Source organism: Pan troglodytes, chromosome 3 (assembly GCF_028858775.2).
Source record: "Pan troglodytes isolate AG18354 chromosome 3, NHGRI_mPanTro3-v2.0_pri, whole genome shotgun sequence".
NCBI lineage: Eukaryota > Metazoa > Chordata > Mammalia > Primates > Hominidae > Pan > Pan troglodytes.
The window spans coordinates 27,209,151-27,234,363 of NC_072401.2; the positions used below are offsets into that span (position 1 = coordinate 27,209,151).

The 25,213-nt window shown below is 37.2% G+C and overlaps 1 protein-coding gene across 18 annotated transcripts in view; it reads left to right on the forward strand.

Moving 5' to 3' along the window:
• Positions 1-25,011, forward strand: part of TBC1D19 (TBC1 domain family member 19) — a 185,504-nt gene extending 160,493 nt beyond the window's left edge. For 7 of the 18 annotated variants that reach the window (XR_010156505.1, XR_001716812.3, XR_001716817.3 and 4 more), the window contains 5 exons: positions 3,315-3,430; positions 8,752-8,822; positions 19,234-19,307; positions 19,527-19,669; positions 24,667-25,011. Coding sequence is in view for 6 of the 18 variants with exons in the window: in XM_063809445.1 (XP_063665515.1) it covers positions 3,315-3,430; positions 8,752-8,822; positions 9,154-9,234 (268 nt within the window). In the remaining 12 variants the exon portion in view is untranslated. Of the gene's footprint in view, positions 1-3,314; positions 3,431-8,751; positions 8,823-9,153; positions 9,238-9,804; positions 10,228-19,233; positions 19,308-19,526; positions 19,670-24,666 lie in introns of those variants that run through there. The other 11 variants (XR_010156508.1, XR_001716813.3, XR_010156507.1 and 8 more) reach the window with 5 other exon arrangements.
• Positions 25,012-25,213: the final 202 nt, after the last annotated feature.

The following is a 25,213-nucleotide window of genomic DNA, read 5'->3' on the forward strand; positions in this document are numbered from 1 at the left end:
ATTCCTAGTAATAAATCTACTATGTCTGATATTAATACAGCCATTCCAGCTTTCTTTTGATTATAATTGCATGATACATTCTTTTCTATTCTTTTACTTAACATATTGATTATCAATATCTTTTTTTTAAGTGGATTTCTTATCGAAAGTTGGGTCTTCCTATGTGGCAGTCTGTTTCTTAATCGGTGTGTTTGTACCATTTATAGTTAATAAAATTGATATTATTGAATTGGAATCAACTATATTGCTAAATTTTTTTAGTTATTCCATGTTCTCTTTATTCCTTTTTTCTCATTCTCTGCCTACTTTTGAATTGAACATTTTTTATTCCATTTTATCTCCACTATTAGATTTTTATACTTTTAAAGTATGTTTTTGATAGGTGCCATGAGGTTTACAATATGCTTCTTTTTTTTTTTTTTTTTTTGAGATGGAGTCTCACTCTGTCACCCAGGCTGGAGTGCAGTGATGCGATCTTGGCTCACTGCAACCTCACCTCCCTGGTTCAGGCAATTCCCCTGCCTCAGCCTCCCAAGTAGCTGGGATTACAGGTGCACGCCACCATGCGCAGCTAATTTTTTTTTTGTATTTTTAGTAGAGACGGGGTTTCACCATGTTGGCCAGACTGGTCTCGGACTCCTGACCTCAGGCAATCTGCCTGCCTTGGCCTCCCAAAGTCCTGGGATTACAGGTGTGAGCCACCGCACCCAGCCAATATACTTCTTTAATTAATCACATTCTACCTTCAAATAAACTTCAGGCCTAGATGGCTTCACTGGCAAATTCTACCAAGCACTCCAGGAAGAAGTGATATCAATCCTTATTTTTCTGTGGCTACTGTCAAGATTTTTGTTTTCAGTTCTCACCACTTTGATTATGATATATCTAGGCATAGATTTCTTTGGATTTATCCTCTTGGGTGTTTGCTAAGCTTGAATTTATAAGTTTATGTCTTTTGCCAAATTTGGCAGTTTTGACCCGTTATTACTTTAAATATTTTTTTCTGCACCATACTCATTCTTCTTTTCTTCTGGCAATCCAGTGGCACAAATGTTCAAACTTTTGATATAAAAGGAAAAAAAGAAGATGAAGAAAAATAAGGTTTATTATTTTCTCACAGGTCCTTGCAGGTCTAATTTTTTTTTTTTTTTTTTCCATAGAGACAGGTTCTTGCTTTGTTGCTCAGGCTGGTCTCAAACTCCTGGCTTCAAGTATTCCTCCTGCCTCAGCCTCCCAAAGCACTGGGATTACAGCCATCACCACACACAGCCCTTCACTTTTTCTTAATCCTTTTTCTGTATTGTGTAGATTGGACATTTTCTACTGATCTATAGTCAAATTCTCTGGCTCTTTCCTCCATCATTCTCATTTTACTATTGGATCCCATCTAGTGAGATGTTTTTGTGTGGTTTTTCGGTTATTGTATTTTTCAGTTCTATAATTTCCATCTGGTTCTTCATACAAAACATATTGAACTGTACACTAATAAGGGTAATTTCTGCTATACTGTAGTTTCCCCTTATCTGTGGGAGATATATTCCAAGACCCCCAGTAGATGCCTGAAACTGTGGATAGTACTGAGCCCTGTATATACACCATGATGTTTTTCCCTGTATATGAATAACTATGATAAAGTTCAATTTATAATTAGGCACAGCAAGAGATTTACAATAACTAATAATAAAATAGAACAATTATAACAATATGCAAGCATCACTACTCTTACTATTTGGGGCCATTATTAAGTTAAAAAAAAAAAGGGTCACTTGAACACAGGCGCTGTGATACCAGGACAGTCAACCTGATAACCAATGTGGCTTCTAAGTGACTAACATGTGGGTAGCACGTACAGCATAGATACACCTGACAAAGGGATGATTCATATCTGGAGTGGGACCGTGCGAGCTTTCACCAGGCTACTCAAAACAGCACACAATTTAAAATTTATGGATTATTTCTGGAATTTTTCATTTAATATTTTTGGACTGTTGGTGACCACAGTTGGCTATGGGTAACTGAAACCACAGAAAGTGAAACCGTAGGAGGACGACTATACATAAATTATAGCACAATAAGCTTTATTTCTAAAAAGCTATGCTATGTTATTTCTATATTGGTGGGTGGGGATGTGTGGCACTATTCCTCAAATATGACACTATGAGAATTTGAGTAAAATGAAGCAAGCTGAAGTTAATAATTTTGACTTTAAATTCAAATGTATTTTGTAAGTTATTAAAATATCCAGTGGCCCAAAGTTTCTTTTGTATATATAAAGAGATATTCTAAAACCACCCAAAAAGCTTAGTCAATACTAGTGCCTACATGTACTTTGTTATATTAGAACAATAGTTATGCAGTATTGAGGAATTTCTGAAACTTGAGGATCTTTTTCAGTCTTAAGATAATTAATACAATGACACCAACCAAGGCAACCTCTGGGTCCTTTTCTGTCTTTTAAGAGAATAGCACAGATGTTTATTGACAAAATATGATAATTCCAGCAAACAGTTTAGCTAGTACCTGTCAGGGACAGTCAAGTGATATTAGATGCTAATAGATAATACAGAAATGTGAAGAACTGGTTGATCCCTTAAGGCACCAGAGCCAAAGAGTTCATTTCCTGATTTCAGAGATAAATTGTTATTGTAACATAACCTACTTGTAAGTAGTAAGATCTCATACATCTTAGAATTGTTTTAGCAAAATGGAATTTAATTGAATTTTCTGGCTGATCTTCCAGAGTTCTATAACCTCCTAACTAAAATGAAGTGTTTGAAATCAGAAATCTATTTCTAATGTCTCATAGCTTTAAAACTATTTTTGTCCTTATACTCATACTTGTTATTTTATTTTATTCATCCTATATAGCCATTTGACTGAAATGTAGAAAATAATTTATTAAATTGAGAAAATATGCAGGCATTGAACAATCTTTCAAGTATTTTGAATAAAAATTCAAATTATTATGGATTGCCTGGAATTGTTAAGACTATCAGAAGGTCAGCTCATTGATAGCTAAGTAGTATACACTCTGAAAAACAGAATGTAGAAGTGGGTTTTATAAAGCCTGACCTCTAGAGTAAAGGAGGACCCAGCATGTGTAATTCTTCCTCTTAATACTTTAAGACCACTAATTTGAGGACTTATGGTTTCTCACCACTGCACTCTTGCAGCTTTCAAGAAAGTACTTAAGTTTTAAATGCCCAGGTGATTTCTAAGACTCTTGAATAGAATTGGTTGGGTTCTTCTGATACTGCATTTTCATGAGAAAAAATTTCAGTGGTACATTAATTTTTATTTTTCCTTGCTTATAGACTTCGCATATCATTTAAGTGGATGGTTCGAGCTTTCTCTGGATACTTAGCTACAGATCAGCTCTTGCTTTTATGGGATAGAATCCTAGGATACAACTCTCTGGAAATTCTTGCTGGTAAGAGTAAATGCTTGTTTGTAGAACGCATGCTGTTTCTATAATAAGTCCCCTTTTCTTCCTAACATTCACCATCCGTAACTGGAATTTATTTGTCACTTCTAATTCATGAACAATTAATAGATATATCTGGCTTTGATGATAAGTATGAACAAAAACTGCAGTCTTAATACTTTTATGTAACTGCACAATACCAGCCTACTTCTAGTCTTTCTTCCCAGCTCCCAGGAAAGTTCATTTTCCCTTCCCTTTCCCTCTCCCGTTTTAGTCCAGCTAGGTCTCACTATCTCCCAGCACCTATGAGGTCTGTGCAGCAGAGTGTAGATATACTTCCCTTCTACTCTGGACTCCCCTGGCTTTTAGCAGTCTGTTCTATGCCCCATCTCAACACCTAAGATCCAAACTGAGGCTAAGCCTCCCTACATGGCTGAAACCTCAGCTCTTCTGTGTCTGTTTATAAATGAAGTTAAAACCTTTTCCTTTTTGCTAACAGTCTCTGACTTCCTCCCTGGTGGCTGAGTTTCCCCTTTTATTCTCTCAGGCCAAAAACTATTTCATCTTTTTTTCAAAGCCACAAATTTATCTTTTATTTAATAATTAAGCAGTTCTTACAACAGATGTATTCCCAAGGCAATTATATGATTACAAAGAAGGCATATATTTCTTATTAATTATATTATTTTGCTTCTCTTGTGCACAATAGACTCAACTATTTTATTGGTGAGATTACCAGGAAATTCAAATAATAATTACAATGTTTTCACAATAGATAGGGATCAGAAAAGTTGGCAGAATGTTTCCATACCTTAAATTGATAGCATTATAAAATCACCTCTCTGGGCTGCTGTGGAAATAAAGCTTAGTTGAAGAAGAATATGATAGGAAGATTCTCTAGGTATCATATTAACATATTCGGGTTGTTTTTTTTTTTTTTTTGAGACACTCTTACTCTGTGGCCCAAGCTGGGGTACAGTGGCACGATCTTGGCTCACTGCAACCTCCACCTCCTGGGTTAAAGAGAGTCTCCTTCCTCAGCCTCCCGAATAGCTGAGATTACAGGCGCCTGCCACCACACTCAGGTAATTTTTGTATTTTTAGTAGAGACGGGGTTTTACCATGTTGGCCAGGTTGGTCTGAAACTCCTGACCTCAAGTGATCCACCCGCCTCGGCCTCCCAGAGTGCTGGGATTACAGGTGTGAGCCTCCAGGCCCAGCCTTAACATATTCTTGAATGCTGAGAAGTCTATAGTTATAGTTACTGGGTAGCATATGTCCCTGGGTGGCAATTACCCTGGTATAATCAGAGATACCACTGATTAATGTTTTTAGTAACTTCTAGTATTCTGTCTCAATTTTTTAAAAATCCTATACAAATAGGATTTAGGAAATAATGGTCTGCCCTCATTTCTTTTGGCTGAATGGCAGTAACATATATAATCTAGCAAGAGAAGGAATCCTCAAGGGTGTTGAGTATAACTTTTTCTAAACATTGTTCACAAGCCTTTCTTATCCTCTGCTGGGACACTTCAGTACTGGGCAATCCCTGCCTTACCTCATGGCCCATTTCATTTCTGGATAATATGGCTCATTACATGTACCCCTATTAAACCAAAGTAATTATCATGTTTTCTCTACTCTCACATTTTCGCCTCTCCCCAAAGTCTTCTATTTTCCAAGCTAAGTAGCCTTGTTTTCTACTGTCATTTCTCAAGTGAGAGAATTGTAGACTTTTAACCAAATGTCTGTCCTCTGAGTGTGCCAGAAAATTTGAAGATTACTGTGTATAGCTTTCTGTATCATTTTAAAGAGACGTTAAAGCATGTTTAAAAGGAGGGTTCAGTCTAAGAAAATATTTTCTAATAATTAGGACTTTCAAAAAGTAGAATGGGTTCTTTAACTGTTATGTGAAGGGTCAAGAGGTTTCATACCTTGAAAGAAATGTTGAATTAGAAAACCTCCAAGCCCTCTTTCAATTTAAATTCTCTCATTCTGTGCCTTATCATCCCTTAGCAAACTGAAGGAAAAGAGAAATAAATGTATGTTGAATACTGTATTTGCTGTAAGCCAGGCACTCTTCTGTGAGCTCAATAATTAAAAAAAAGGTTACTGAAGAATAGGTAGAAATGTAGTCTGCATTATTGCTTCCACCCATTTTCCCTGAGTGCTTTAAAAAAATCTACAGGGAAGAATTCTGGAACATCTAGAAGTGGAACTAGACTGAAGGAAGCTCCCCTACCATGGAATTCAGATAAAGAATCACAGGGTAGATAATTTCATGTAAATGTATACAAATTAGTTTTGATTATTTCATATACTTTTGGTATGAGTATTTTGGAATCACCTTTTTCTGATCAAGTGGGTTACTATGTAGTCTTGAGAAATATTTTCATAAATGTCACTGGCTTTAATTGTGAATTAATTAGAGCCTTTTGAAGAACAGTTTAAAGCAAAGTTATCTTAATGTTATCGATAGAATTGCTTAGAATTAAAGTAATAAGACCAAAAGAAAATATTAGAGCCTCTATATTTCATATGAAGCATAATTTCAGTTGAAAATATCCCAAAGTGTAGACCTTTCCTCCCTGGCAAACAAACCTGTTCTGTGGAAGGGCTGGGCAAACCAAACATGAGGCAGATGGAAAGGAACTTCTGTGATGTGACACCAAGATAAATAAAGGTTATGAGCACATAAGCATTTTGGATGCTGAGGCCAATTAGTGAACTGCTCTTTTTTTCCCCTTCTTATCTACCTTTGGAGAAACAGTTTCCCACTGTGTAAAACTCTTTCCTGCTGGAGCAGAAAATTTGGCCAGACTGTCAAGCTTTCAGCAACTATGTTCAATTATATACAAAAAAGGAAGTAGTAATCATACTCTTTAACTGCTAAAATGCCTGCACTATATAAAATATGATTCCAGATATTAGGAAGTGGTAAAAAATTGCTGGTCTACAGAAATAGTTTTCTTTGATATTCTTGTAAACATGAAACTCAGTGACTTTAAAGTATTCATGTTTTCTCCATTTCAGTTAAGGAGTAAATCCTTTGTTGCAGATCTCTTGTATCTACTGTTACATATTCACTAACTCCAGCTGACTTGACTTTTAAAATTTTACCATTCTCATCTTTTTCTCCAGAATTTTTCTCTCTAACGAGTTCTAATGCTTTTTTGCCCGACTGTCCAAAATCTCTAGTCCCCTAGAAAAGTGCCTGTGCTTCCCAGTTACTGGTTGCACTTGGCCTTTATCTGGGGAAATTAAGAGACCTGGCTGCTGACTTCTGTTCCTCAGGCACAATGACCAGGACCACTGTAGCAGCATCCTTCATGCCATCTCTGGAAAGCCATTCTGATAGACAGCAGAGCCAATGATTTTTAGGAAAGCACACAGATTTTCATGTCAGAGATGAGTAGTTGCTGCTTACTTTCAGTCTCAATAGTATCTTCACATAGTGGTTAGATGCACAACTCCAGAGCCAAGGTTGAGTATTGGCTTTACTATTTTCTACCTGGGTGCCTCTGAACATGTCACCCCACTTACTATGCCTCACTCTCTATATTAGTAAAATGGGCTATTAATAGTATTTAACTCACAGAATTGGTATGAGAATGACTTATTCTCTTTGTAAAAATGTATTTTAAAAAATATATGTGTTTGCATTAGGTATGCAGTATACCTAGGAACCAGTCTTCCAAATAATTTGGAATATTTCTTTTTCTTTTTCTTTTCTTTTTTTTTTTTTTTTTTTTTTTTTTTTTTTTTTTTTTTGAGACGAGGTCTTGCTGTGTTACCCAGGCTAGAGCGCAGTGGCACAATCATAGCTCACTGCAGCCTTGAACTCCTGGGCTCAAGCAATCCTCTGCCTCAGCCTCCCGAGTAGCTGGGACTACAGGAATGCACCACAGTGGCTGGCTTATTTTTTAAATTTTTTGTAGAGACCAGGGTCTTGCTTTGCTTTCCAGTCTGTTCTTCAACTCCTGGGCTCACACAATCCTCCTGTCTCAGCCTCCCAAAGCACTGAGATTGCAGGCATGAGTCACTGTGCCCAGTATTTTGAATATTTCTTACCATTAATTTCCTAAACTTCAATGACTTGTTGGGTAGAGAATCCACTACCATCACTGGTGATGGAGAGAAAAGGAGATAAGTCAAGAGTTAGCTCCAAGCAGTACCATCTCCTTATCAGGGTCACCTGCCTTTCAAATGGGTCCTTCTGTTGTTTATGACTCACTCCCTCACATGCAGTTTTATGGTAGGTTATATAAGTTTTGCATGTTAGCATTACTCTTTTTCCATGTGTGTATGTTTAATGGAAAAAATAATCCAAATGCTGTTTTTAATTTTTTTTAAGAGACGGGTTTTTGCCATGTTGCCCAGGCTGTCAAACTCCTGAGCTCAAGACACTTCTCCTGCCTCAGCTTCCCAGTTAGCTGGGACTACAGGTGTGCACCACCATGCTTGGCCTCCAGTGTTGTTTTCTACTTAATGTATATTATTGACCTTTAAGTTGTCCTGTAATGTTTGGATTTTTTTGAAGTTTCACTTCTTTTTTCCTGTAGCCAACATTAAATTAAATGTCAGGATCAATCCCACAGCAGCCCTCCCTACAGATATATCCATTTGTGACACTCTAAGAAAGTCAGTGCTGTGTATAAAAATATAACAAAAAATTATAAAAATATTTTTTAAGAAAAGGCTTAAAGCCATGTTTCTATCAGGACACCTCCTTGTTACATATGAAACATAATCTATTTAAAAATTCAGCCTCCGTGTAACGTTTCAGAAGCCTGTCTACTATATCAGTAAGAAATACCTGCACCAAAATAAACCTTAATCAGTAAGACAGTCATTAGGCCAGGCATAGTGGCTCACCCGTGTAATCCCAGCACTTTGGGAGGGTGAGGCAGGACGATCACTTGAGCACAGGAATTCAAGACCAGCCTAGGCAACATAGTAAGACACCATCTCTACCAAAAAACAAAAACAAAAACAAAAAAAACTCATTAGATCTTCATGCCATTTTAAAGTGGTTTAAGTTGTAGGTCTGAAAGAAATAACTTATAAAATGGCTTTTTTTTAAGAACACTGAATTTTCCTTTTTCTCAAAACTGTGGTATTCAGTTTGTCTGGCCATCAGGCACTGTCCTCTAGGGCAGACAATTTCCGTTCATCACAAGACCTTAACTCAGAATGCGGGGGTGTGGTCGGTTGTGTAAAGTACTAGTTCTGAGTTTCCGTGCAGTGGATTTTGGGCATAGCATAGCAGTAACCATGCCGGGCTGATGAGTAGGCCAGCAGTTGAAGTAGTGTGCATTCTTTTCCAGTGCTGGCAGCTGCCGTGTTTGCTTTCCGAGCAGTGAACCTGATGGAGGTGACATCACTGGCTGCAGCTGAAGTAAGGATAAGTTTCACTCAGATGGGATGGAAATAGTTTCTGAGAGATTGCCAGGCTGTCATTTTAGTGTCTGTTGCATAGGACACGCGTTACTTGTAGCCAGGTTTTTTAACTCGGGTAAAACCTGTTAAGTTCTGAGCTAATAATACTTAAGGATTCAAATTTCTTTAATTACTTGAGAAAAGTCTTCTTATGAAGGAGTAATAAACAAGATTATTATAGGAAACCATTATAACCATATGGGAAACCAGATACCTGGTAATTTTAATGGAAACAATTGGGGTTTATGTTGCATTTTTTTATCGTTCATGTCCATGCATTATTTTCACAGAAGAAAAACCACTTGAGAGAATTAAAGAGCATGTCTTTGGATGATATAGTGAAGATACATGGGCTTTTTTGGTTATTTTAAATTGTGAGTTAATTATTTAAAGCTGATTTCTTTTCAGTGGTATAATTTATACCTGAAATATGGTTCAATTAAATAGTGTTTACTGTATTATTCTATTTGTTATCTTTCACAGAAATATAAATTTTTCCTTAAAATAGCTGCCTGCATTTTTGTTTAAAGGGAAGAGGATGTTTATGCATCTTGTAACTGAATAAACATTAGTTCCATCTCAAAATGATTTCCTGCAGTCAGTTACTCCTTACACTAGAATAACAGGACTAGGATTCATAATGTATGCTTATTTATAGAAGCAAGTTGAAATGTTAAACCTGTTATAAACTCATGCTACCTTGTATATTTGAAGAAGACTGAGGCTAACATCCAGGTTATTTTCTACAGCACATTTCAGCATTTTGCACATGTACTAACATTAAGATATTCTGAAAAGAGAAGGAAAGTTGTAGCTTTAGTATTAAGATTTAGGACAAATCCGAAGAAGGAGCTTAGTGTCAAAATTACATTGTAATTATGTTTACCTTATTTCATAGACTTCGCTTTGCTATTAATAATTCTTTTTATTTTTTGTTTCAGGCAGTTCTTGCTGACCTTTCTACTTTAAAAGTTATGCCTCTTCTTCAAATTTTTCTGTTTGCTACTGTCACCTGATCTTCTTCACAGTCACTGACAACACATCTAGTTTTTCATTAGAAACAAATCATGAACTATGCAAACTCTGCATAAAACCAAAATGAAACTTTGCATATAAGCCAATAAATATCATGTTCCCTCTTCAGTTAAACCTAAGTCGTTTCTCACTTTTTGAAACAATAACTCTGCACCAAATATTGCATCGCATGCTGCTGATTTTCAAGAGAGAAGCAATAAACACAACTTCTGCTAAATTGAGCATTATATATATAATATTATAATATATATATAATCCTGACTTGTAAATGGCATGTAATAATATATGCAATAAGAACTAAAGATACTGTAATAAACTTCAAGAGGTAATGTAGCTTCTTGGATAATTCTTTTATGTCAGTTTATAAATTTATCTCTAGATAATGTATTGTTTTGTCTCATAAATTGCTCCTCACTAAGAGCCAGGGGTGGGGTAGGGTGTGAGAACACTTGAAAAAGATAATGTTTTTAAGTAGGAATTCAAAAGTTGCTTAAATGATGTTTTAAGCAACTTTTTACACCCCAGGGATTTTCTACATTTCTCTCCATTTTATTTCTCTCTTTAAACATCTCTACTGGGGAAGGTCGAATACAATTGTCTCCATCTGACAATATTTTATGCTTGACTCTCTGAAAGTCAGAAAATTATAGGTGATCCCTTTTCACTTCTCAACCTTCCTTCTCTTGCTTAGAAGACTTGACATTGCCGATGCTTGTTGCCAGCTTCTGTTACTTTGTAACTATACAAGGAAGACACCCAAGAGAATGAGGAGTCAAAACCCCATTCACTTTTGCTGAAGCTTGGTTTAACAAGATTTACTTCTAGGGCAGAGCAGCTGAGAGAGATTAAAAGTAGGTAGTAGGCATTCATTCTAAACTGCAGACATTATGCAAGGCATCAGCCTTATTTTGGGCTTTATTATAAGTGAAGGGTCTTATTTTGTATTACTTCCTAAAGACCTACCATTTCTGTAATATGGAATAATAGTATGTGGGGTAAAAAGTCCAAAAACTATTGTCCTTTGATTTTAGTTTCAAATTTAAGATGCTGATCACTTCACTAAAACTGTAAATCAGTAGATTGATATGCTTATTGATTGCCTAGAATTTTATTAAGTTTTACCCAAATGTATTTTATGAGTCTTTTATTTTGGCAGTATGTATTAGGAAAAACGCTTGTTGATTTACTAAGAGCTGAATAATAATTTATTCCATGATTGATTATTAATAAACCCCATTTTATTGCTTTTGAAGGTGATGCAGTTATAATCCTATGCTTTGTCATTCTTTGTTTGCAAATGCACATTAATTGACAGGACAAGCACACACCCATGACTATTATCTACTCTGAGAAAATGGCTAAATATTAGGAAGAGAGTGAGTTTTAAATGATCTCGTTCACATGCATACAGATATGCCCATCTTTGGCTTTTTTCTTTAGGAGAATATGCATTAGCTTTTTTAAAAGAGGCAACGTAATAGTCTAGTACACTAGATTGGAGAATTCTGGTCCTCAGATGGGGGAATTTTGGTCCTCCTGTAAATCCCTAGATAATGTAAGCTTTCTTATCTGTAACTGGGGTTGAGGGGCTGGCAACAAATGGTAGGAACTTATTGTATCTTCTCCATTTACCTTGCAGGTAGGTAAGGACCTGTAGGACCAAATGAGAAAATACTATATTTGAAAGTAATTTTTTAAACTGCAAAGCACCAAGCAAATGAAGGATATTGTTGGTACTTAGTTTGTATATGACATTTTAAGGTCAAGTGGTAGAAGATGATATATGAAGAATGCACAACTTCATTAGCATTTCTATCATTTAACCTGATAGTTTAAGACTATGTCTGTAAAGATGAATGGACCATGCCATAGCAGATCCTTTCATTTGAAACAGGTGGCTCTAGGCAGTAGATCTGAATCTGAATCCCAAAGCCAGACCTGGTTGACAACCACCCACTTTGCTGCTTCCGCAGACCCCTCTCTGCCAAGCTGTGCTCTTGGCTGCTTGTTAAAACACTGCACTGAGGGTCATCGGGCTGCCTTACTCATGCTTTTTTTTTTTTTTTTTTTTGACGCAGTCTGGCTCTGTCACCCAGGCTGGAGTGCAGTGATGCGATCTCAGCTCACTGCAACCTCCACCTCCTGGGTTCAAGTGATTCTCCTGCCTCGGCCTCCCAAGTAGCTGGGACTACAGGCATGCGCCATAACACCTGGCTAAGTTTTTGTATTTTTAGTAGAGACGGGTTTTCACCATGTTGGCCAACCAGGTCTCAAACTCCTGACCTCAAGTGATCCACCCGCCTCAGCCTCCCAAAGTGCTGGGATTACAGGCATGAGTGACCACACCGGACCTGTCCGCTCCATCTTTAACCACGCCTCCTTAGGCTCCCTCATTTGGCTTTCTTCCTCTTGCAACTTCCTGTGCCATCTCCTTCCAACCCCTGACACCCCCTTCACATCTGCTCTGCCAGTGATTACAAAGATTGGAGTAAACAGTGATACATTGGCATTGATGGAGCCTAATAGGCAAATTGTATTTGGTTCTTCAGGGTGTCAGTTCACCCACTAATGTGATATGTTATGACTTTATAGTATGGAAGAGTTTATTGAATAATGGTTTTGTTGAGAATGCTCTGGTAAGGCAGTGTTCTGGCTAATAGAAATTTCCAGTTTGTCTTAACTTCACAACACCCCATACTCAGCATGTGCTCTCTTCTCCTATTTTGCAGGGAAAATAGAGACCATTAAGCTTGAGTTGTCTCAGCCTTCTACTTCAGAATTTAGCTTTTTCTCTCCCCCCAGATTTATCTCCTTCCTTCTTGCATTAAGAAGTGTCTAGTCTAGTCTAGTCTAGTCCTATAGTTCTCTGAATGCAGATTTGATTGTGCCATTTCTATGCTTGAAAAACTCAACAACTTCTCATTGCTTAAAGGATAAAGGCTGGGCTCTGTAGCATAACAGGAAAAATTCTTCATCGCTTGGTCTTTTCATTCCTATGTTCCCACAATGATCCATTATCCTGTACTTCAGCCTCTCCAGATTCCATGCTGATTCTCAACCAGATATGGCTGTTTATTTTTGTCTCCACCAAAATCTTCTCCATTTCTCAAGGCCTTCCCCCAAAATTTTTCTCTGTTGTGAAGATACCATGGAGCCTGTAAATTAAATTAATTATGCCCTTCTCCTTGTTCTCATAAAACTGTTCATCACTCATATGATGCTTATAGTATTAAGTGATAGCTTTTTGGATATGTGTTCTGATTTTGTCACTTTATTCTCAAGGCAGTTTTCATTGACTTGTCTGTCCTAAATGTGGAAGATGCAAGCAGAAATTTGTCCATATATGTCTGTATCCCTTGACCTACTCAGAAATTGTTGGGATCTGTTTTCTATAAAACATAATTTCTCCTTTGTATCTCGTCTTCCTTCTTCCACAAATGCTCTGATTTTTCTTTAGTGATCTACCCCTTCCCCATGTGCATCAGGTGAGGCTGACTTGCATCCCCAGGACCTCTGGGTCCTAGCCAAGTAGTCACCATGTACTGTTCCTCTGGCCATGGGGATTGCTTCAGGACCAGTGCAAAATTGAGACCAATGAGAGCTAGTGAAACTTAATTAGGAAGCTTTGGTTTAATCTTTCAGGGAAGCTGGATATGAAAATGAAAGAATGTAGGGTGTGTAGCTGCTGCAGTCTAGGAATGGAGAGAAGGAAAAGCTGCTCTTTTGGCCTTGTTGATCCCCAGATCGTGCTGCACCAGTCTACCTCTGGACTATTTTTTTACAAGACCCAAAGGATTTTCTTTGCAACAGAAAGGATCCTAACTGATGGCAGTTATTTTCCTTTTAGGTGATGCACAATAATAAGGGGTATCATTATTTGGTATAGAACCCCTGTCTACACACTGCTCAAACTAGAGTAGTATATTTTAACTTCTTCTAATCAAGACACAACCATGACCTTACAAGGATAAATTGTATATTTCATACCTACTGAACTACTCGAAGTACCTAATACAAGGTACATATTTTGCCTTTGGCCCTTTGCCCTTACAGCTTCCTCTGCTTAGAATGCCTTCTCTTCCCTCTTTACCTAACTCTTACTTGTACATCAAAACCCACCTCAGGTGTTGCATCATCAGGGAAGACTGCTTCTCTTAAGAATCCTTAACCCCTACATATACATAAGATGTATTATAATCAAGTTAGCTTGTCTTTCACTCCCACTAGACTGTGACTCCTTGAGGACAAAATTGGATTCTTTTTCAGCCATATATCTCTAGAATCTAGCATTGTGTTTGCCCCATAATAGACTTTAGTAAATATTTATTGAATGAACGAATGACATCATCTATTCTAATTCACTCATTTACTGATACAGGAATTAGCGGAGTTGCCTTTGGAAGTCCAAAAGGAAAGAATATTTTCAGAGGAAAAAATGAAATGGTTCAGTCACTCTTTTTTTTCATTTAAGTTAACTTTATTAAGTATAATTTATGTACAATAAAGTTACATGTATATTTTATGTAAAATAAAATGCATTTTAAGTGTTCAGTTCTATAAGGCTTAACAAATGTATATACCCATGTCACCACCACCACATCAAGATATAGAACATTTCCATCACCAAAATAGTTCCTTTTGTGCCCCTCCCCATCCAATCCCCCATACACGCATTCACTCCAACCACTGATCTGCTTCTGTCCCTAAAGATTAGATTCATCTTTTCTAGAGTTTCACGTAAATGGAATCATCCATATGTACTTTTTTGTGTCTGGCTTCTTTTGCTTAGCATGTTTTGAGATTCATCCATATTATGTGATAGTAGTTCATTCCTTTTTACTACTGCCTAGGATTTCATTGTATGAGTATTTCACAATTTTTTTATTTACCATTGTTAATGTACATTCATGTTGTTTTCAGTTTGGGTGTATTATGGATACAGCTACTATAAACATTTGTGCACAAGCCTTCATGTGGACATATATCTTCATTTATCTGGGGTAAATACCTTAGGAGTAGGATTTCTGGGTTATGTGTAAGCACGTGTTTAACTTAGAAGGAGGCCTCCAAACTCTTCTGAAGTGGTTCTACTGTTTTACGTTGCCACCAACAGTATATGAGTTCCAGTGTTTCCCAATCCTTACTACCAACACTTGGTGTTGTCATATTAGTCATTCTAATAAGTGGTTATAATTTGTATTTTCCTAATGATATTGAGCATATTTTCATACTTATTTGCCATTTATACATATTCTTTTGTAAAGTATCTGTTCAAATCTTTTGTCCATTTTAAATCAATGATCTTACTAAGTTATAGGCTAGGTGTGGTGGCTCACACCTATAATCCCAGCACTTTGGGAGGCCAAGGCAGGAAGATGGCTTGAGCCCAGGAGTTCAACACCAGCTTGGGCAACATGGTAAAACCACATTCCTACAAAAAATACAAAAAAAATTAGCCAGGCATGGTGGTGCACACCTGTAGTTTCAGCTACTGGTGGGAGTGGTGGGGATGCTGAAGTGGGAGGATCGCTTGAGGCTGGGGGTTAAGGCTGCAGTGAGCTGTGATCCCGCCACTGCATTCCAGCCTGGATGACAGAGGGAGACCTTGTATCAAAACAAAGAAAGTTGTAAGGAGTCTTTATTCTGGATGTAGCATATGGTTTGCAAAATTTTCTCCCAGCCTATAAGATATTTAATTTTCTTAACTATGAGATAGTTAATATTCTTAACTGTCTTTTAAAGAGAAAAAGTTTTAATTTTGTTGAGATCCAATTTATCTATTTTTTCTTTTATGGTTTATATTTTTTGCTTCCTCTCCAAGAAATCTTTGCTTAAGTCAAAGTCACAAATATTTTTTTCCCTATGTTTTCTTCTAGAAACTTTAAAGATTAACTCATACATTTAGGTTTATGATCGCTTTTTTTCCAAGTTAATTTTTGTGTATGGTGCAAGTTAAGGGTTGAGGTTTTGTTTTTGCACGTGGATATAAATCATTTGCTGAAGAGACTGTCTTTTCCCTTTTACATCAGTACCTTTGTATAAAATTAACTGATTATGTGTATGGGCTGGTTTCTGGACCCTCTATTCTGTTCATGAATTTTTGTCTAACCTAATTTCAATATTGCACTCTTGATTTTTGTAGTTTTATAGTAAATCTTGAAATCAGGTAGTGTAAGTCCTCTAACTTTATTCACGTATGTTAAAACTATTTGGCCATTCTAGCTTCTTCGCATTTCTAAAGAACTTTTTAATCTGCACCAAAAGAAGTAAAAAGTCTGCGTTAATTTTTATTGAGATAGCATTGGCTTAATAGATCAGCCTGGAAATAATTGATATCTTTAACAATGTTGAGTCCTCCAATCCATAAACATGGCATATCTCTCCATTTATTTAGATCTGCTTTAATTTTACTCAGTAATATTTTGTAGTTTTCAATGTACAGTTCTTGCACATATTTTGTTAAAATCCCTACTTCTTTCACATTTTTTGATGCTATTGTATTTAAACAATGGTATTTTATTTCAATTTCCAATCTTTTGTTATTAAAATGTAAAATACAATTGATATTTTATATTGACCTTGTATCCTGAGACCTTGCTAAGCTTACTACTTCTACTATCCTTTTTTGTAGCCTCCCTGGGATTTTCCATATATACAGTATGTCATCCATAAATAAATAAAATTTTGTTTCTTTCAAATAGGTATGCTTTTTTTCTTTTCTTATGCACTGACTAGAACTTGCAATTGAATACAGAAGTGTTGCAGCTCACCTAATTTTAAAGGAAATGTACTTATTTCTTGAATAAGTTTAACAAATATTTTTCAATATTTATAAACAATAGTTTGGCCAATTTAGCTATAAAATAGTAGGGGAGGATGGGCACGGTGGCTCACGCCTGTAATCTCAGCACTTTGGGAGGCTGAGGTGGGCGGATCACTTGAGATCAGGAGTTTGAGACCAGTCTGGCCAACGTGGTGAAACCCCGTCTCTACTAAAAGTACAAAAAAAAGAAAAATTAGCTGGGTATGGTGGCACATGCCTGTAATCCCAGCTACTTGGGAGGCTGAGGCAGGAGAATCACTTGAACCTGGGAGATGAAGGTTGCAGTGAGCCGAGGTTGCACCACCGCACTTTGGCCTGAGTGACAGAGTGAGACTCTGTCTCAAAATAAATAAATAAATAAAACAGTAGGGGAAAGTGAGACAGATTCAGAAGGAGGTAGGGAGCAATACTGACATACAGAGAAGATAGATTAAGTTTTATGTTGCTGATCATTCACATGGCTTCTTAAAATTATCCTTTTAACTTAAACAGTTGGCTTCAGGTATTATCAGTGCCTTTGTCATATTAATTATAAAATGGTTTTTAATTACTTATTCAACTATTCTTTATCCTTAAAACTTTTTTCTTAGATATGTAGTGTACATATACTTACTCAACAAACATTGAATACTTACTCTGAGCAAGGTACTCTGCTGGACCTTCAATGTATACAGGTATTCGTGTGATTGCTTTTTCAGTATCAAATGTGGTAAGAGACAGTACCCCCTATGAAAATAGAATCTTAGCACCTCTTTCTTAAAGTAATGGCGCCATCCTTCCTGTGATAGGAAAAATAATGGTTCCTCGAAGATATTCATGTTCTAATTCCTGAAAACTGTATATGTTACCTTACCGGCAAAAGGGACTTGCTGATGTTATTAACAATTTTGAGATGGGAAGATTATCCTGGATTATCAGGTGGGCCCAATGGAATGACAAGTGTTCTTATAATTGAAAGTGAAACAGAGAAACAGGAGGGTATGAGTCACAGAGGGATTTGAAGGTGTCACACAGCTGGCTTTAAAAATGGAGGAAAGGGCCATGAGCCAGGAATACAGGCAGCTTCTAGAAGCTGGAAGGAAATGGAGTCTCCCATGACCCTCCAGAAGGAATGCATCCCTACCGACACCTTGATTGTAGGACTTTTGACCTCCAGAACTGTAAGATAATAATGTTGTATTGTTCTGAGCTCCTATGTGGGTCATAGTTTGTGACAGCAATAAGAGATAATCTGTCTCCTCGCAGCTAAATTAAGTTTACTGTATTAACTGTAACATATGAAAATAACAAATTCACTTGTTTTAATAACCCTTTTTATAAAATAGGTGATTCTGCCTGTCTTAATTTCTCTTGTGTGGTTTTGATAATGATCGAATGTAAACCAAAAATAAAATTCTAAGACCTCCCAACCATCTAAATGGACTTCCTCCTCAGCCAGGGCTCTTAAAATTTAACCTGAAAGACTGGTTCAGGCTATAAAGGGAAGTGGGAGTCAGACATGCCTCACTATACCTCTCCAGCATTAAAATCAACACAGACTTTAAGTCTGATGAGAAACATTTTACAGCCTGTTCTCCCTGAAGCCCACTAGCTAAAAGCTTCATCTGCATGATAAAACTTTGGTCTCCACAACCCAAACATTCTGTTGATCCCAGGTTTTTAGACAAACTCAACCAACTGTCAACCAGGAAATGTTTAAATTTACCTATAGCCTTGAAGCCTCCCCGCCTTGAGTTGTCCCACCTTTCTGGACCAAACCAATGTCTTTCTTAAATGTACTTGATTGATGGCGCATGCCTCCCTAAAATGTATAAAACCAAGCTGCATCCCAACAACCTTGGGCACATGTCGTCAGGACTTCCTGAGGCTTTGTCACAGGCACACGTCCTCAACCTTGACAAAATAAACTTTCTAAATTAACTGAGACCTGTCTCAGATTTTCTGGGTCTACACAAGTAAGATAAAATACATAAAAGTATCTTGAATACAAACTTCTGTTCTGGTGCTGACAGGGAAAAGACCACAGAAAGTTGGGCAAGTGTGATAGAGGAAGAGGGGTGTTAGGGGAAGTATATCACCAAGTCCTAATGTTTTCTTCCGTGTGGAAGGAGCTCGCTGGTATAATTGACCTTGTGTCCTGAGACTTTGCTGAACTTACTACTTCTACTATCCTTTTTTGCAGCATCCCTAGGTGATGTACAGTATGTTATCTATAAATAGGCAATTTTGCTTCTTTCAAATATGTATGCCTGTTGTTTTTCATTTCTTATTTGCTGACTAGAATTTGCAATCAAGTATAAAAGTGTTACAGCTCACCTAATTTTAAATGAAATGTACTTCTTTTTTGAATAAGTTTAACAAGTATTTTAAGATATTTATCGATGTAATATTTTGGCTGATTGCTGACCCTCACTCCCTCCTCCCCTGGAGAAGAATGAATTATATTATTGATGAAGTCGGGATATGACAGTGAGCATTTAAAGCCAACCTCCTTCTCTCATCTTTTTCACAGAATCTAGCTGCCCACAGTGAACAGTTCTGCACTGCTCCTCTATTCCCTGAGCTTTACAGAGTCCAGATCCCATGGTATGGAATTGGGGGTGGGGAAGGAGATGGCTGTAGTTGTTCAGGAGCCTGTGTCTAACTCAGTTTTTCAAAGCTGAGGAGCCCATGACTAACTCAGTTTTTAAAAGTCCTTGCTATAAAACTAAGTCACATTCCTTGGGATTAACTTTAGCAGTAAGAAAGATGATATATCATCTTCATCTGCTTTCATCAGCCTAGATTTTAATTTTCTCTCTCAAGTAGTGCTGAACTCAGGCAGAAAGAAGAGTGCAGTTTATTGGACTCCAAATCTCATTCAACAGAACAAAGAAGTTGAGGTTTGCAAGGAAGAACCTATAATGATGGGTCATGGAATATAACCTAGAAAAGAAGAGAAATAAAAGGTAAGGAGGGTTTGGTGATGGATATGGATAAAGAGGGGTAAATGGATTAAAGGTTACAACAAAAAAGTAAAAGTGCTTCTGAGAGAATGGTAATTTTGAAGGCACATAACGTGGAAGGTTAATATTGGTAGTCAGAATGTGATATTTGCATTTGAAATTTTGGAGATGATGCCATTTTTATTGATGTAAAAATGTAAGGCATATGGATAGCTGAAATAGGGTAGAAGAAAATATCATTGAAAATATGAGGAAGTCAAAAAACCAAGAATCCATGATGTTAGATGAATCATGAGAGTACATGTTGAAGCCACAAAGGACAATAGGAGTAGGGTAGGAATAAAGAAGAAAACTGAGTTGCAAGCTCACTTCCCTGAGAATGAGGAGGAAAGACCAAGAGACTACTAGTAGGCGACAGCAGGATGGAGGCGGAAGAGTAGTAGAACCAGATGGCATGAGCCTCAAAGGAGCAGAGGGGGTTTGCAAGAAGGAAGGAGGAATAACACTCTAAAATTGGCATTGAGGAGTAAGGTTGGTGCTGAAGCACTTTCGGGGAGGAGAGAAAAAAAGTTTGAAAGGGTTTCAGAGAAACCATGTCCCCAAGATATAGCCTGCTTTTAGTTAAGTGAGACTGTGAATAGATCTCCAGAAAAGAGATTGAAAAACCCAGGATTTTAATGAACTCATATTGGGGGCTGGGAATTCCAAAGAGGTAGGGGGGGATGGTTTATTAAGGAGGGGAATTTGGGGATGAGAGAAGTGGGGAGCAAATTAGGTCAGATAAAGGGAAGAAAGTATTTAGGTAATTGATGCCTAGAGAGTAAGTTCTGATAAGGAGTAGAATAAACGGGGATGTGTAGGTGAACCATCTCCTCAGAGGTGATTGAGCAATAAACTTTACTGCTGTGGTCTAGATCATTTGTCTCTGGGGAGGGGCATCTACTGCCTCAGGAAGCCTGATATGGTCTAATCAAAGTCAGCTGCTTCTTAGACAGCAGGAGTTGCGGTAGTCTCTGCTCTATCACTACACTAGTTTGGTGACTCACCTATTTTTTCTCATCTAGTGAATTTGGTTCTCCTCTCTTCTCTTCTGACTTCTGCCTATTTGTTGTTTCTACTTACTTCGGGCATGGGGAGGGATTATCTTCAGACAAAATAATTCCTCCTTTATAAATGGAATCACTGCAAGGTTTTTTTGAAATATAAAGCAACCAATTCTTTTCAATACACAACTTAATTTGCACCCATAACACATGCACAATACACTGCCAAGACTTGGGTGATGGACTGACCCATGGTGGGGAGGTGGGGAGAGTGTATGTGAAAGACAGAGATATGGAGAGAGGCATACTATTTTTTACATTGATGGATTTCCTCCCCTAGCATAGGAGAAAAGTAGATGAATGAGTATTTCATGTGTGAGAGCCTAAAGAAAGAGGAAAGAACTGAATACATGTCTGGAAAGAAAGATTTGAGTCTGAGGATGGCAAATAGAACTTCACCCTGAGAGTGCTCCCCAACTCTGTCAGAGGTCTGAATAATGCCAGGCTGGTGGCCAAATACAGAAATGTTGTAATGGAGCACTGTATGAGGAACAGGAACTATACTCTCCACAACAGAAGGCCAACCCAGCGTTTCAGCCCTAAGACAAGTTCAGTGGCCTCAGCTAGAGAATAGGAACAATACCTTGGTTGACCTTCCAGACTTCTCTTACCAATATAAATACGCAACCACTGTGTGAGGACACCTTCCAGATTCTCAGGTCTTTCTCCACTCCTAAGTAACCACCAGACACCTATGCCATGTGAGGGAGGTAGTTGAAAGAGGGGAGAGTTTCTACACCCATGCTTTGTAGAGAACTATGCATATTAGTAACACCTGGACTGGAGACAGAAGGAATAGTCACTACTGTTGCAAACAAATATTTTCACAATATACCCATATTTTTTGTTTAGATTTTACCAGGCACGGACTTGAATCCCAGCTCCACTATTTACTAACTGTGTGACCTTGGTAATATTACTTAACCTTTAAGCCTTGATTTCTTCATCTACAAAATGTAAATCAGTACCAAATAGGTCTGGTTACTCTAAAGGTTAAATGAGATAATCCATATAGAATATTTAATACTAAACACTTTACGAAGAAGAAGAAATCTCTTCTTATCATCAAGGGACGTACAATTAATAGGTATGTAGTGATGCATAAAATATCAAGCTCAGAACAATAAGACACATCAGAAGTGCTCTGCCATTTTTAGGGTTTCATGAGCAATAAATCTGCGAGACCAGGCATGGAGGCTCACATCTGTAATCCTAACACTTTGAGAGGCTGAGGCAGGAGGGTTGCTTGAGCCCAGGAGTTCAAGGCTGTAATGAGTCATGATCATGCCACTGTACCCCAGCCTGGGTGACAGAGTGAGACTCTATTTCAGTCAACTGATTAATAAAAAATAAATAAATGAAATGTTTTGTGCTGTATTTTCCTCATGGAGATTTATACTGCACATTAGTCCATTATATACTCTGAGAATTCCTGCAATAAACAACCTGAATAACTCCATTCATCCCACAGTTTCTCAAAATTGCATATACACAAACTATTAATATCTTACAGAGATAGTCTTCCTCAAAACACCATTTGAATAGATTTCCATTTCTGTCCGAGATGGACTGAGTGTTTGTGCCCCACTCCCAGAAGTCATATGTTGAAGCCCTAACCTCCAATGTGATGGTATAGAAAGCAGGGCCTTTGAGAGGTAATCAAGTCATCAAGGTAGAGCCACCATGATGGAACGTAGCTCTCTCCCCTCTCACTCTTCTCACACACAAAGAGGAGGTCATGTGAGCACACAACAAGATGGTGGCACTATAAGGCAAGACTAGAGGTCTCAGAATAAATTTTACCTTGCCAGCACATTCATCTTGGACTTCCCAGCCTCCAGACTGTGAAAAATAAATTTCTGTAGTTTAAGCCACCCTGCTGCTAAATTTTGTTGTAGCAGCTTGCACTGATTAAGACAATGGAGTAACCAGAATCAAATTTACCCATTTACCCTTCATCTGAAACAACTCAAAATCTAGACTATACAAAATAATAGTTCTCAAGATATGGGACATCAAGCACTAAGAACAGTGACCCTTACAGTTGCCCTAACTTGCTGCCTGTGGAAAGTTTCCATGATGCAACATAAGAAGGAGGAACCCAGGAGGAACCTGGTTTTCTTGCTGAGTTGAAGAGATGGGATTAGGAGTTCCAGGAGGCCAAGACAGGAGTTCACAAGACAGAGTGCCAGAGAGGAGAGAGATGCACAGAGAGGGAACTCTAAGGATCTGCAAAAGATCCCCTCAACTTTTCAGCTGGGAGCTTTCCTCAGAACATGCACATGAGGAACCTATCCAAGGCTGAAAAAGAATTACTCAGAAGGATTAAAAGGAGTAATCTCTTGAGCTCACACAGGCCAGGAAGAGTGGCTATTCCTACCAGCATTCATGGGTAGAATACTCAAAAGGGTTTTGCCTCAGGAAGGAATATTATTCCTAAACTAGATGCTGTTCTGGTCCAACCTAGCAAAGCTTAAAAGCAAGGCTCAGGAGGATTAAATGACTGCCAAGTTACTTAACCCCATATCAGCACACCTCAAGGCTATAAGAATACAAATATATCCAGCATTCAAACAAAGTAAAATGTACAATACTTGGCATTTGATAAAAAATTACCAGACATGCAAAGAAGCAGGAAAATTAGACTCATGATAGGAACAAAATTAATAAATCAAAAGGGACTGTAAATGACACAGATGATAGAATGTATAAGCAAGAACATTACTTTTTATAACTTTGTCCTATTTGTTAAAGAAGCCAGAGGAAAATTGGCCATGTTAAGTAGAGACATGGAAAGTATTAAAAAGCTTCTAGATTTAAAAAATAGTGTCTAAGATGAAAAGGAACTGCTTATTTTAACAGCAGATTAGACAATTTAGAAGAAAAGATTAGTGAATCATGAAAATATTGCAATAGAAACTATCCAAAATGAAATACAGAGAGATTAAAAACTAAAAATAAAATAATAAAAAGATAGTCAATTATCTGTATGTCACCTTTAAACAACCTAATATACTTGTAATTGAAATCTCCAAAGGAAGCAGGGGAGGATATCTCAAAAAATAATGGCAAAAATATTCTAAATTTGATGAAAATTAAAACTCTCCTGTCCAAGAAGATCAACAAGCCCCAAGCAGAAGAAACATGAAGAAAGTTACAAGAAGACACATGATAATAAATTTAGCTAAAACTAGTTATGAAGAGAAAATCTTAAAAGCAGCCCAAGAAGTCCTGTCCTGTAGAGAGGAACAAGATTAAGGATGACAACATATTACAAGCTAGAAGACAGTAGACCGATGTCTTTAAAGCACTGGAAGAAAAATGTTGTCAATCTAGAATTCTTTATCCAGTGAAAACATCTTTCAAAAATGAATATGAAATAAAGATTTTTTCTTACACCTACAAGAGCTGAAAGAAATCTTTGCCAACAGACATGCCTCAAAAGAAATGGTAAATGAAGTCCTTCAACCAGAAGAAAAATGGCTCTAAAAGGAAATGTGTGTTTACATAAAAGAATGAAGAGCACTAGAAATAATAACCATGTGGGTAAATAGAAAGGCTTTTTATTATTATTTAAATCTATTTTAAAAATAAACAGTGTAAAGCAATAATAATAAATCATGAGATTTATATAGAAGTACAAGTAAAATGTATGACAATAGCACAACAGCAAGTAGGATTAGAAAATGTAAATATATAGTTTAAGGTTCTTTTTTTTTTTTGAGACAGGGGCTTGCTCTCACACCCAGCCTGGAGTGTAGTGGTGTGAACTCAGCTAACTGCAGCTTCAACCTCCTGAACTCAAGCAATCCGCCCACCTCAGCCTCCCAGGGAGTAGTTGAGACTACAGGTGTCTGCCACTATACCTGGCTAATTTTTGTATTTTTTTTTTTGCAGAGACTGTGTTTCACCATGTTGCCCAGGCTGGTCTCGAACTTCTGAGCTCAAGCAATCCACCCTCCTCAGCCTCCAGAAGTGCTGGGATTACAGGCATGAGACACCAAGTCCAGCCATAAGGTTCTTATTCTATATATGCATGGTATGATATCACTTGAAGGTAGACTGTGATAAGTTAAATACGTATATTTTTTAAATCTTCAAACAACCACTAAAATAAAAGAACAAAGAGTTACAACTAATAAAGGAGATAGAATGGAATCATAAAATATGTTTTCAAAAGATGGTGTAAAAGGAATAAAAAGGAAACAAAAAACAGATGGAGAAAAATAGAAAAAAAAACAACATGGTAGATTAAAACTCAACCATATCAATAATCACATTAAATAAAAAATCTAAATACAAAAATTTCAATTAAAAGGCAGAGATTGTCAGACTGGATTAAAAAAGATGAGACCTACCTATATACTGCCTTCAAGAAACCCATTTTAATATAAAGGCACAATTAGGTTAAAAGTAAAAGGGTGAGAAAAGATCATGCTACCAC